General features: G+C 45.4%; 1 protein-coding gene across 1 annotated transcript in view; it reads right to left on the bottom strand.

Moving 5' to 3' along the window:
• The window catches only part of VIPAS39 (VPS33B interacting protein, apical-basolateral polarity regulator, spe-39 homolog), a 32,739-nt gene that overhangs the window by 7,258 nt on the left and 10,897 nt on the right, over positions 1 to 14,584 (bottom strand). The window contains exons 6-14 of the mRNA XM_056133354.1: positions 13,897 to 13,935; positions 13,503 to 13,567; positions 12,534 to 12,590; positions 7,946 to 8,038; positions 7,473 to 7,506; positions 6,911 to 7,013; positions 4,323 to 4,350; positions 555 to 628; positions 5 to 80 (exon numbers count right to left, since the gene is read on the bottom strand). Of these exons, the coding sequence (XP_055989329.1) occupies positions 5 to 80; positions 555 to 628; positions 4,323 to 4,350; positions 6,911 to 7,013; positions 7,473 to 7,506; positions 7,946 to 8,038; positions 12,534 to 12,590; positions 13,503 to 13,567; positions 13,897 to 13,935 (569 nt within the window). The remainder of the gene's footprint in view (positions 1 to 4; positions 81 to 554; positions 629 to 4,322; positions 4,351 to 6,910; positions 7,014 to 7,472; positions 7,507 to 7,945; positions 8,039 to 12,533; positions 12,591 to 13,502; positions 13,568 to 13,896; positions 13,936 to 14,584) is intronic.

Here is a 14,584-nt window from a genome sequence, read left to right as displayed (position 1 = left end):
CAACCTCAATGATGATCTGGCGTTCCAGGAGAGTGTAATGGTCTTGAATGTGTGCGGAATCCTCTGCTGAAAATGGCAAACTGGGAGAGGACCAGAGAGTGAGTGCCTTTCCTCTGCTCAAACAGAAAACACCTGACATAACTCAACCACTGCATTCAGCTACGAAGTTCGTGGACACACACACACACACACACACACACACACACACACACACACACAAGCTTTGTATGTCAGAGGCCTGGACTCAATCCCCAGGACCACATAGTTCCCAGAGAACCATCAGGCGTGGTTTCCAAACAAAAAAAAAAAACAAACCAACCACACCAAAATATCCAGAAAATTCTGTATTATCTTAGTTTTTCTCAATTTGTCCTCAAACACGAGCACTTTGTGGGGTAACAGCATAAGATACTGAGTAAGAGGGTGATATTTAGTCATCGTGCAGGATCTGTACTTGGCCTTTCAACTCCTGAGCTGCTCCATTCTCTCTTACCCTCTGCATTCCTTATATGTAAAGGTACTTATGCTCAAAATCATTTCTCCTCCACACTTACCTAATGCAGGTCTTAAGAAATTCTTTTCGTTTCTCAGGGTCTTGAATATTCAAGTGCTCTCGATAATGGGATAGCTACAAAAAACAGAGAACGGCATTGAGCTGTAAGCAGACTTGCTATCCTCATGACTGAAATTCCTCATTATCGGGGATTCTTCCTAGGTGTGGGTAGAAGACAGGGAGAACAAGGAACGCATTCAAAATCTCTTCGGTTTAACTATAGCTTTAATATGGTTCTTCAATATGGCAGCCACTAGAAACACTATTGTTTGCACTTATATTTAAATTACATTTTTTTCATCTAAAATTTGGGCCTTTGGTTCACTAGTCATTTCTGTTTGGGAGGGAGTAAGGCAGTGCTGAGGGGAAGGGGGGAGTTGTGGGTTGGGGGGACAACATGCAGTTGTCCAGAAATCAGAAATGAGACTGGAAGTCCCAACTGCTAAGTATGTGCTCCAGCCCTTTGATTTTTTCCCCAGACTCTCATTAGCCACTTTTAAGTACTCAATGTAATTGTGACAGTGGCTGATAATTACAATTATCACGGACGTTCTACTGGACAGTACTGAGCTGCCGCTGAAGCACGAAGTGGGCCGAGAGCAACTAGCTTCACTCTAGTTTGGCTCTATCTTCAGGATTTAACCAAAATTAACTTTTGCTTCAGCCCTGGTCTCTGGATGGCTCAATGCCTAAATGCTTTCTTCATGTTATGACTTTCAGTAACATGAATAGGGCAAGTTACTGTGATTCCTTATCGACAAACTATTCATATTCTAGGACTAAGGAATTTACATGTAACTTAAAGAATCTTACAATAGGAACTTCAGCATAAATGTCTACATTTTTCTTGCATTTCGATTTTTTTAAGGGTATAACAGTACAATATTATTGTTTTATACTGGCAGTAAAAGGTCTACCTTTTATTAATTAATTAGTTAATTTTTTGGGGGGGTGTTGTACTTGTGCCACATCCAGTGGTGCTCAGGGCTAATTCCTGGCTCTGTGCAAAGGTTTCATTCCTGGCAGGCTCAGGTGGCCATATGGAATGGCTGGGAATCAAACCTGGGTCATGCAGTGTAAGACAAGTATCCTACCTGCTGTATAATCACTCTGGTTTCTAAATGTCTACTTTTTATTACAAGGTTTAAATGCAGCAACAATTAATGCTGATAGGAAAGCTGTACTTTTATAAACAATTATTAAAAACACCTCAAGAAAGCTGGAGAGATAGTAATGTGGGTAGGGCTCTCGCTTTGCATGCAGCCCACCCAAGTTTGATCCTCAGTTCCCCATATTGTCCCCTGAGCCCACCAGGAGTGATCTCTGAGTGCAGAGTCAGTAGTAAACCCATGAGCACTGTTGATGTGGTCCAAGAACTACCCCCCCCAAAACTCAACCAACCAGACAAAAAACCTTCAGCATTTCAAGAGAAAAGAAATAAACAGATCAGGGGCGGTGAGATAACTCCAAGGGTTGGAACACATGTTTTGCATGTAGGAGCCCCAGGTTTGATCCCCATTATATGGTCCCTTGAGCACTGCTAGACACACCCCTTGGGCACTATCAGGTGTTCTCCATACTCGTTTCCAAAGAAATAAACAGGCTTATAGTATAAATATTAGAATGAGCTTGGAAGGTGTGTCTAAGATAAGAAGACTATTAGAGATAATATTATGGAATAACCTAATCTTGCTATATTTAGTACATAATTATTCATTATTAAATAATGCAATCTTTAATAGCAATGATCATTATATTATTCAATTTTGCATATGTCTTTCAAGAAAATATCTTACTACAGAAATCTATATACTCTGGGCTGAAGTGAGAGTACAGCAGATAGGGCACTTGCAGGGTTGATCCCTGACACCCCATATGGACCCCTGAGCACCGCCAGATGTAGCTTACAAAGAAAACCCCCTACATATTCTGTAAGGATAAACTAAACGGGTCTACTAGCTTTGCTACTCTCAATGCTTACAAGGCAGAAGACCTCCAGTTTTATGTACTGAGACATGCATCATAAACCATTTTCAATGTAAACATAAGAACAAAGAAAAATAAAAATTTCTTAGGTGAAAATCAGTTGCCCCAAACATTTATGTTCATGATCAAGCTGCAAAATAATAAATTTTCAAAGAATGTGGTATGGGCACCAGGGAAGTAGCTCAGTGGAAAAGCACTTGCACTGCATGTGTGTAGGCCTGGGTTTGATCCCCAGCACTGCAGAATAAAATATGCAGAGAAAGGAAGTTCCTTACAGATTCAAAACACAGAGATAAAAAAATATAAACAAAAGGCTTTCTAAAATAATTGCTAGAAGGACCGGAGCACAGTGGGTATAGTGCATGTGGCCAACCCGGGTTTGATCCCTGGCACCCATACAGTCCCCCTAAGTACCACCAGGAGTGATCCCTGAGCACAGAGCCAGGAGTCAGCCTGAGAATGGCCAGGTATGACCCAATCTCCACTACCCCCACCCAAAATGTTTGAAAAATGAAACAACTGCTAGAGACTGATAATCATTTCAGTCAGTCCATAAAAGATATTTGCAGATTTAGGTTCTGTTTACGAAGTATAACTGGGAAACCTTTTCCTGAGTTATATTTGGCTGGGCCAAGCAGATCACCATCACTGTTAAGTCATGCTGAGCATGAGCATCTGAATTACCACAGATGTGTGCTACAGGGACTAAAGAAATGACCCTACCCCTGAGGGCACAGAAAAAATGCTTAGCTTGGCACTGAGCCAAGCACTGAAAAATGAATCACTTGTTTTAATATTACAATTCAATATTTGGAAAAATTTATTCTTCTATTCTAGGAGTTCATTCTATAATGGAAAAATAATGCGCCAAGTTGACTTTTGTACTAAGTCACTCAGCTTTAGTAAAAAGGGCAATAGTTATATTGGCCCTAGCGATAATATAGTGAGTAGGGAATTTGACTTGCATGGCATCCCATACGGTTCTCCAAGCACCCCAGGAGTAATTCCTGAGAGCAGGGCCAAGGGTAACATCTGAGCATCGCTGGGTGTAACAAAAGGGGGGGAAAAAAAAGAAAAAAAGGAAATAAATGTGTTATATTATTTATTTGGTTTCTTTTCTTTCTTTCCTCTTCTTTTTTTTTTTTTTTTTTTTTGGTCCATACCAAAATGATGCTCAGGGGTTACTACTGGCTCATTCAGGAATTACTCCTGGTAGGACTTGGGGGACCATATGGGATGCCTGGAAACTATACTATCTCTCCAGTCCTAATTATTTGGTTTCTTATCCCTGTTAGCTTTATTTTTATTTATTTATTTATTTTTCCCTGTTAGCTTTAAACATTTTCTTTGGTATCTGTAACTTCTATAAATCAGTAGTTAGCAACTCAAAAAAAATACATACACACATATCTATATATCTTAATCTATCTATCTATCTATCTATCTATCTATCTATCTATCTATCTATTCTCAATAGTGCTCAAGGCTTACTCCTGGCTCTGTGCTCAGGGGATAATATGGAATGCCAGGTCACCCACATGTAAGGCAATAGCCTACCCATTGTACTATCAAAATAATCTGTTTGTAAGCCCAACCAAAGAACATAGAGAAACCTAACAGTACATCATTTGGATTATGTTCTCTAGGCTTCCTGGATGCTCTCTTCTGGATTTAATTAATACCAAAAGAAAGGATGCAGAGAAATCTGCGTGGGGATTTGGAGGCCGGGTTGAGACCGCGAGTGCTGTTGAAGAGGGTCCCGGCTGAAAGAGAGGGCACTTACCGCCAGCTCCTCTGTCCGGTCCAGGAACCTGGGGAGAAGCAGAGGGAGCAGGGCAGTTTACTGACGTGCCAGCACAGCTGCACACAACAGCACGGCTGTCCCAGGAGAAGCACAGTTCAGTCTGACTTCTCTCAGCGACGCAGCAAAGCTCATGCCCTCTTAACTTTCCACCCCCAGCAGCCCCCTGAAAAGACAGGCTGGCTCCAAGGTCACAGGTCTCACAGTTATTGGAGTCAAATCAACAGCAAGGACACAAAGGTATTCTGGGGCATGAATAACTGTCATGTTAACAGGTCTGACAGGAAGATTCAGAGCATCTAAGAATCTTGGCCTACAGTAATCCAAGGAATATTTAAAAAAAAAAAGATGAATTTTGGGGCTGGAGCAATAGCACAGCAGGTAGGGCATTTGCCTTGCACGCGGCTAACCCGGGTTCGATTCCCAGCATCCCATATGGTCCCCTGAGCACCACCAGAGGTAATTCCTGAGTGCAGAGCCAGGAGGAACCCCTGAGCACCACCGGTTGTGACCCAAAAAGCCAAAAAAAAAAAAAGATGAATTTTTCTCTAAATATTATCTTGAACAGATTCTTCTATTCCATTTCCTGTTATTATATTATACTATACTATAATATACTTATAGAATTATAATAAAATATTATATTATATATAATAGAATATATTGTTATGTCCCCACAGTGGAGGACTTTTTAAAAATTTTTAAATTTTTCTGCAAGGGTGGTGGGGCTGGCAGGCTCCTGCTGTGGCACTCGGGTGGGCGTGACTCCTGGTGGTGCCTGGGGGACTCAATGCAGTGCTGGGGATGGAGCCTGGTGGGCTGCATATAAGGCAAGAGCAAGTGCTCCCTTCCTGCTCTCTTTACAGCGAAGCAACAGGGCTTTTTGTTTGGATTCCTTCCTACTCAAGAGTACTGCAAGGAACATCATTGCTTTAGGGTGGAAGTGATGCTTAATGAAATTCTGTGGGAGGAAGCAAGAATGGAAAAGAAGAAAGGAAAGAAAGAGGGAGGGAGGGGGCTGGAGAGATAGCACAGCGGGTAGGGTGTTTGTCTTGCACGCACCTGGCCCAGGGTTTGATTCCCAGCATCCCATATGGTCCCCTGAGCACTGCCAGGGGTGACTCCTGAGTGCAGAGCTAGGAGTCACCCCTGTGCGTCGCTGGGTGTGACCCAAAAAGAAAAAAAAAACAAGAAAGAGGGAGGGAGGGAGAAGAAGAAGAGAGGGGGTGGGTGGGGAGAAGGAGGCGAGGGATGAAAGCAGGAAGCAGAGGTAGGGCAGGAGGGGGAGAGGGGACAAAGTCTCCCTGTTGAGCAGGTCTCTGCCACATTTCTGGCTGATCAGCTACAGTCCTGACCTGATCAACAGACCTGCTTTCCCTACTCTGGTCTTTGGGGTACTGCTGCCCGGCACTGGAGTCTCTGGGTACCCGGGCCATCTGCCAGTATGAAAGAATCTACCTCCTTCCCTGACACTGAAGAAGGATGTAGGGGATAAAGAGATAAAGGACAGTGGGTGGGCATTTGCCTTGCACACAGCAGACCCGGGTTCAATCCCCAACATTCCAAATGGTCGCCCAAGCCCACCAGGAGTGATCCCCGAGTGCAGAGCCAGGAGTAAGCCCTGAGCATCATTGAGTGTGACCCCCACAATAAAGGAAAAAAAGGGGAGTTGGCTAAGTATGGCCCCCAAACAAAAAACAAACAAAAACGACATAAGATACATTTGTGTTAATCTAATGGTGGGAATGACTGAATTGACACAGGAAAGGCAAAATGATAAAGACACGTGGCCCCTTCACCCCCACCCGCCTTGACCCCAGATTTGCCTGCCTCTTCCTCTCCACCTATTGGAACCCTACCTAGTCTTATGGGTCCAACTCAGTCCCTAGCTGCTTCCATGAGTATATCCTGACTGAAAGTTTTATTTGCTTTTGCTGCTTTTATGGTTTTTCCCACTGGGACCAAGGAATAAAACATGCCTTTATTCTAAGTTTTTAAATTTTTTATCTAAGTCTTTTATTGTAATTTAAAAATGTTTACAATACACTAATACTATAGGGCCAGAGCAATAGCACAGGGGTTAAGGTGCTTGCCTTGTACACGGCTGACCCAGGTGGATCCCCTGCGCCACATCTAGCCCCCTGAACACTGCCAGGAGTGACCCCTATGTACAAAGGCAGAAAAAGCCCCCGAGGATCACCACATGTATCCCTCAAATAGAATAAATCAAACAAAAATTACAATTGCTACCGACTCGGCCTTCTGCTAAGTGCTTTGTACACAATAACTCTTTCTCCTTCAGATGGTCCATGGAGTAGGCATTGTCCTCTCTCCTTCTTACGGAGGTGAGAATTAATGATTGGCAGGGCTGAGGAACTTGGTCCAGGTTACAGGCAGCGGCAGGGATGAACCCAAGCAGCATAGCCACCTCCTCACAGGCTGTGGTTATTATGTCATTGGGTCCCCGTGCTGTTGAACAAGCATTTCCAGACTCAAGACAGGGGCTTCTCCGTCTCTGTACTCCCAGCATGAAGATACTCACAAACATCATAGAGACTATCAGTTCTTACCTAAAAAGGTCTAAGAGCAGCTTCTGGTCCCCCATCTCTTTCAGGAAGTGAATGAAGTGTCTCAGGGCAACCTCCCGGACCTCCAGCTCCCGGAAGAGGATCTCTGCAGGCAGGAAGGAGAAGACGGGTCGGAATGGTGGAAGCTTGTTCCTTGGGAGGGAACTGGTCCTCTGTCCAAACCAGTCAGTTGCCAGAAATTGCCTCTGGAACTATGGCTCAACCCACCAACCCCACACTCCAGGGCAGCGCTCAGTCACTGAGCCAGCTTGTAGCCTTCACCAACCCGAGCCACAGCACTTACTGTAGGCTTGGACTTTTTTGAACCAGTCTTGTGATTTTTATACGTAAGATCGTAAAATATGTCATCCATGGGAACACAGTCACCTCGCAGTCCGTGACTAACAGGGCTGCAGAGGTAATGCCTCTATCCCCCTAAAGGATGATCAACTGCCCAAGAGATGTGGATGCTCGAAAGTCTCAGGCCACTCATGGTCTCTGAAGAAAACTCAAGGCTCTCCCTGCCAGTGAGGCTGACTGAAGATTTCTCTCATTCCATGCTCACCTTTGCTCAGCGTCCTCTTCAGGAAGATCAAAACCTGGAAGAAAAGAATGAAATGCCCTGTGCACCAAGTATTGAGAGGAGTCAGTCAGCAATTCAAGAGGCACCGTGGAGGGGCCACACAACAGATTTACCTATGGGATAGAGGAACAGGGAGGGACGAGCTCAAACTGTGCCCAGGGACACTGCACACCCATGCCCTAATGGTGAGACACCTGCTCTGACAGACTCCCTGACACACCTCTCTCCTCACATGATTTCTGGGAAGAGTAGGCAACCTACTACTTCCTGTCATAACCAAGCTTCTCACATAGGCCCACTGCATCAGCCTGGCCTCAGAGCATGGGTGACAGAGAATTCTACCCATTGAGGGCAAGTTCGGGCTTTTCACTTGACATTTAGCCCCAAACATCCCAGTTCATTCTGAGGGGACATTCAGAAGAGGATGCACAGACAATTAAATCCTCAAAACCTACCGCAGTGATGACATTTCCGTCATGCATACTAACTGCTTCTTCGAGTAGCTGTAACTTGTCCTGTAACGAGCGGAATCTTTCGAGTGAACAGACCTGGAGAAGTAAGAACAGAATGAACATAATAGGAAAGTGCTTTGCTCTGTCGTCCTGTCACCAGACACTGAAGACTGGGGTGGCAAGAGCCTCCTCATTCTTTTTATTTTTTTTTATATAGGAGTACTGTTATTTATTCAGCCATTGATGATGCTGATTGAGCTGGGCATGAACTCCATGTTACTTTAAAACAATTTTTTTTAATTGGATATCCATGAGATAGACCATTACAAAGATGTTCATAATTGGGTTTCAGTCATAAAATGATCTGGCACCCATCCCTCCATCAGTCCACACCTCCCACCACCAATGTCCCCCATTTCCCCATGACCATCACCCATCCCCAAACCCCCTACCCCCAGTCTCCCTCTATGGGAGGCACTTTCCTTTTTGTTCTCTCGCTCCTTTTCCTTTTATGTATTATGGTTTGCAATATAGGTGCTAAGAGGTCATGGTGTTTGTTCAGGGCATTAGTATTTTTATCAGGACAGTAAGGCTGGAGTAGCTTTTCAATTGGGTGGCAGCTTTGGGGTGTGGATGTGAGTGTTAAGGCTTCTGGAAGTACAGGTTAGGTAGGGGGAGGCAGCCCATCCTGACCCTAAGAAAGCCTGAAGATTTCAGTCACAAAACCCGCATACCAAAATTTTCAGCAGATTATATCTTGGTAAGATCCATCTTGAGACAGTGGAGTCAGGCCAGGAGTACGGCAGCACCTTCTCATTCTTATATTACGGTTCCCAGCACTCATTGATAAATCTTCACTCACCCCAAGCCCAAGACTTTCTTCTATTTTTTTATTTTCAGAAGTTCTGGGGATGGTACCTAGGGTACCATAAATGCAACATATGTATTCTACCACTGAGTCACGTTCCAGCACAGTCTTAGAAATTCTACAGTTGTAGTACTTGCTTGCATTTAGGCCTGTGTTCCATTTAAACTCATTATCTTATTTAAAAATATAGGTAAAGGTAAAGGTAAAGGCCCTCCCATTGTTCATCGATTTGCTCGAGTGGGCCCAGTAACGTCTCCATTAGAGACTTTGTTGTTACTGTGTTTGGCATATCGAATACGTCACGGGTAGCTTGCCAGGCTCTGCTGTGAGGGCGAGATACTCTTGGTAGCTTGCCGGGCTCTCCGAGAGGGGCAGAGGAATCGAACTCGGGTCGGCCGTGTTGGCTGCGTGCAAGGCAAACGCCCTACAGCTGTGCTATCGCTCCAGCCCTATACTTTTATTTATTTGGAGAGGTGTTTAGGTCACACATGGCAATGCCCAGAGCCTATTTCCAGCTCTGTGACTAAGGGGTCACTCCACCAGTGCACAGGGGTCTGAATGTGGTATTGGGAAGCAATCTGTGGTCAGCAGCATGCAAGGCCAAGAGTTCTGTCCTGGCTCTGTGTTCTGCACTATACTATCTTTCCAGCCCTTAGGTTCATTATTATTATTATTATTTTATGTCAAGTTTCCCAAATTGATTTACAGATTTGATGCAAACCCAATCAAAATCCCAGCACCTTTTTGGGTAGATAAACAAGCAGATACCAAAATCTTGCATAAAAACAAAGGATTTAGAGGAGCCAGAAAAATTCTGGAAGAAAACCAAGCCAAAAAACTAAAATGAGCAGCTTGCAAGGTTGACTACAAAGCTATAATTACTGAGTGTTTATGGCATAAAGGAAGAAAAATTGAGCAACTGGAATGAAAATTCCAAAAACAGGTGGTCAACTGACTTTTATATGGTTAACGAGGTTTTCAACAAAAGCACTGAGGTAATTCCAAGTGGAAGATGGGACTCCAACAGAGTGGAATTAATTCTCCATTTGATCAACAGAGTGGACTCCCCAAAACAGAGTATTACAAGGAACAAAAAGGAAACGTAATCCTGATCTGACGCATAACCAGATGGTAACTCACAACAGAGCACAGACATAAACCAAAGACCAACTACTACCATTCTTTATCTTTCATTCTTCATTTTATTTTTACCTTCTCTCCCCACCCCCTACCCAATACACACACTTGGATGTTTTGGCTTTTGCACTTTTTGATGCATTTTTTGGCTTTTGATGCTACTTTATGGCTGTTTAGCTGTCTTTTGTTTGGGGGCCACACCTAGCGGTGCTCAGGGCTTACTCCTGGCTCTGCACTTAGGGATCGCTCTTGGCGATACTCAGGAACTATAGGGGGTGCCAGGAATCAAACGTAGATCAGGCATGTGCAGGCAAACTCCCTAACCACTGTATTATCTCTGCAGACCTCAGCTACTGTTGTGATGAAGAGAAGTCACTCACCCTTGGCTACAGCGCTCACACACTTAGTTATGGTGCTCTGAGGCCAGGGGTGGAGGTATTGTACACTTCGGCTGCCATGCTTGCATAACCTTAGCTGTGCTATGCTAATTTTAAACACTAGCTGTGATGCCAGGAATCACAAATGACAAGGCTACTCCACCCAACTCAGGTTTGTGAGTGAAGTTGCACATCAAAATTCTGATTTTTATAAAATATTTGTATCAACTAAAGAACTGTGATTTACGATAACGTTAATGATGGTTTCTTGTGTATCTTCTTCCAACATCCTATGGCCCAGAGATTTATATTTAGACCACATTTGGAGGTACTCAGGGGTTACTTCTGGCTCTCTGTTAAGGGTCACTCCCGGTGATGCTCAATGAACCATGTGATACCAGGATGGACCTGGGGCTCCCGCCCAGTAAGCTTTGTCTCAGACAACATCCTTTTTTTTTTTTTTTTTTTAAGATTTTGGGTCATACTTGGCAATGCTCAGGGTGACTCCTGGCTTTGCACTCAGGAATCATTCCTGGCAGTGCTCAGGAGACCATATGTGGTCCTGAGGATCAAAACCAGATGGGAGCATGTGAGGCAAGTGCTGCACCCACTGTACTATCTCTCCAGCCCCCCAGCCAAAGTTCTTAAAAGTACTATTTTCCTCTTATTCATCATCCCCCCACCCCCCGCTCCCCAAATCAAAAGTGGAGATTCAAAATCGGTGAGGCTGGCTTTCCAACTTAGAGGATTTATTTTACTCCCGAAAAACCACTTCATTCAACAAATACAACTGAAGAAAGATGTTAGGAAGTCCTCCCTAGGTTAAATAAGTCAGAAAAAGGAGAACAAATACCAGATAATCTCACACATTTGTGATATGCAGAGAAACACAACAAAGAGTCACAGTATTGAGTAATGACAAAGCTGTGGACATAGATTACAGAACTGAGATCCCCGAGCTGGGGTAGGAGTGGGCAAGGGAGGTGGAACGGAAGTAACAGGGTGGAGGCTCTTGGGCACTTTGGCTGGTAGTGAGGTGAGGAGTGCTGGACATAAAACCATAAATATTAACACTATTGTAAATATGCAAACTATAATTTGGAAAAATAATGGGAAAAAAGGGCTGGTTGGAGAGGTACCAGAGTGTGAAAGGCACCTGCCTTGTATGAGGCTGGCCTGGGTTCAATTCCTGACACTCCATATGACAGAGTGATCCGTGAGCACAGACCCAAGAGTAAGCCGATAATAGCCTGGTGTGGTCCCCAAACAAAAAACACAGCGGGCCAGGTGCTCTGCCTTGTACACACCCAACCTAGGTTTAATCCTGAACTGTTAGTGTAAAGCCTGGAGTAAGCCGTGACCACCACCAGGTGTGGCCCCAAAACACCCTTAAAACCAGAAAAGAAATTGGAGCGGAAGAAAAGAACCCTCCCTGAATGGCTCAGTGGCTGATGGACCCCCATGGCAGGCTTGAGGCTGTTGAGTTCAACCCCTGGTGCCACCATATGTGGCCAGAGTGACAGTGGCAGCTCTGTTGTCTGTGTTTGACAGCTCAGATGTCCAAGATCCCTGGTGTCACGAATGAATTCTGGTCACACTACAGCCAGGTGTGTGCAAGCATAGCAACTAAGATCAGATGTGGCCAGAGTGTGGCTCTAGGCACGCATGCATGAGCACTGAGTCACGCCCAGCAAGCACTACAACCAGAACGCATGACCACGGGATGGAGACCCCAACAAGCACTGCCATAGGATGCATGCCTGCCACCCCCACCCGCTGTCAGCACTTCGATGCGTGAGCACATCAAGTATGTGCACAAATCCTAGACATTGCCACGGGAACACCAACTGTGGAAAGTGGGGGAATCAGAGGAAGTAAACAAAGAGGGATGGAGAGAAGGCTCAATAGACTGGGCACAGTCTATTGCCTTAGGAAGGCTTGGGTTTGAGCCCTGGCTCTGTACTGTCTCCTAAGCACTGTCAAGAATGGCATGTGAGTATCACCAGGCATAACCACCAGCCCTATAAAATCCTTTTTTTGGGGGGGGGAGGTAGGGTCTCTCTGGTGGTGCTGAGGGTCCCTGGGACTATACCAAATAGTACCCAGGAGGTCGTGTTAGGACAGGACTGAGCTGGGGGCCCTGTGCACGTGCCCCAGACTTGACTCTACCTCCTTGGCCCGGCACAAGAATTCTTTCCAGGGGACTGACCTTGCCCTTCCGGAGGCGTCGCACTGTGTCCGAGATGCTCCAGTCGTTGCTGTAATCCTAGGGAATTAGGAATACGTGAGTCCCAAGGAGCATGGGGTCAGAATCAACAGCACTTGAGCTCTGAACTCAAACCCAGTCTTAGTTTCTAAAGGGGAAACGTTTTACCAAAAGTAAAGGCTGAAAAAGAAGAATTGGAACAGCCTGAAGTTTCAGAAGCAACTGGAACAGGGATAATCACATAGCAAGGGGATAATGGATCAAGAGAAAAGGAATCAGATGACAAAACTGGCAACCCAATGCCTGTCTGTTCATAACTTCAATGATAATTCATCACACGAGGAACCCTACAATTTGCTTCTTTTATGTACTTTATGGGAATACGAGATTCCACATATTTTCAGACAACAGTGATGACCAAAAGCTTCAAAGGGCAACCTTCAAGAGGCAGGATAATGGGAAAGAAATGTGGTCAGGAATGAATCAGAAATTAAAAAAAAAAAAGTCAAACAAATAAAATAAAATAAGCAGAACTCAGGAGGTCTGGTGGTGGAGGTGGGGGTGCTACTGGTGATTCTCGGTGAAAGGGGAGTGGTGGCTCAAAGCAGGGGCCTGAAGAAGCAATGCTGCTTGGGCGCTGAGGTCCCGGGGATACTGGACCACCTGGTGGTACTGGAGGCCTTCAGGGGTCAGGGGTCAGGGTGCTGGGACTCGAATCTGGATCATGCATGTGCTATGTATCCTAACCACTGTTCTATCTCCTGGCTCCAAAAATGAGGTTTCTGGGTCTAATTTCCAACATTTCCTAGCTGTCAGACTCGAGGCAGCCCAGATATTTAGAAATTCAGTTTTCCTATCTACAAAAGGGGATTAGAATACTTGCTCTGAAACTTGGGAAGCTTAAGCCAGGTGACATATATCAAAGCACTTCAGACCCGTGTATAGCGTCAGCCAGTAGAAGATCCAACTCACCCTGAACTCCCCCTTGGGCCGACCCAGCTCTGGAGCGTAGCTTTTGGCAGTACTGTCTGAGAGAGCTGGAAAACAAGAGGCCACTAGTTCACAAGGATACCACCTTCTTGCAGTTCCTCTCACCCGTCACTTCCTTCTGACATAGAATTTTAGGACCATAGGCAGCCAAGCCAAGATACCCAAGGAGCCCTGAGTCCCTCCCAGGGACAGCCTCCCTACAACATACCCCTTGGTTGAGCCAGAAAGGTCTCTACACCTGACCTACTATCAGAACATTTCTCTAATAATGGAAACATGATCGAAGTGGCAAGTTGCCAGTTGGACTTCTGACCTCCCCGCATTGTACCACATATCAGTAACACCTCCCGCAGCCATCCAGAGGGGCAATGCCTACCATCCGAAAGAGACTGGAAACTTCCAAGTCTACTTCTCCCTAAAGGTAAAGAGCACATGAGGGAAGAGGTCAGTGGGAAGAGGTCACCAGTCCACACCAGAGTAGTCAGATACAGCGATGGGTGCGGGATAGCCCTTGGTTATGCTATGTAGAATCATAAGGTAAAGGCCCTCCCGTTGATCGTCGATTTGCTCGAGCGGGCCCAGTAACGTCTCCATTGGAGACTTTGTTGTTACTGTGTCTGGCATATCGAATACTCTCGGTAGCTTGCCGGGCTCTCCGAGAGGGGCGGAGGAATCGAACTCGGGTCGGCCATGTTGGCCGCGTGTAAGGCGAACGCCCTACCCGCTGTGCTATCGCTCCAGCCATAAGGCATGAAAAGCATTTTAGTGGGGCTAAGAGATCATATGGGTGTCAAGAGTGCTTGCCTTGTACACAGTCACCCCAGCTGAAACTTGGCACTACACATGGGTCCCCAGCACTGCCTGGAGTGGTCCCTGAGCGCAGAACTAGGAGTAAGCTCTGAGTACCACTGAACGTAGTCCCCAAACAAAAAATAAGACAAACAGCTAAAAAAGCTTTTAGGGGCCAAGCATGTGGCTCCAATGGTCAGGTACATCTTAGATAGCACATGTGAGGCCCTGAGTTTGCTCCTCCCCCAATACCAGGTGTGGTCCTGGTGACCCAG

Source organism: Sorex fumeus, unplaced genomic scaffold (assembly GCF_029834395.1).
Source record: "Sorex fumeus unplaced genomic scaffold, SorFum_2.1 ptg000098l, whole genome shotgun sequence".
In the NCBI taxonomy this organism is placed as follows: domain Eukaryota; kingdom Metazoa; phylum Chordata; class Mammalia; order Eulipotyphla; family Soricidae; genus Sorex; species Sorex fumeus.
Note: the sequence above shows the minus strand (reverse complement) of the source record. Positions and strands in the feature narration are given on the sequence as shown.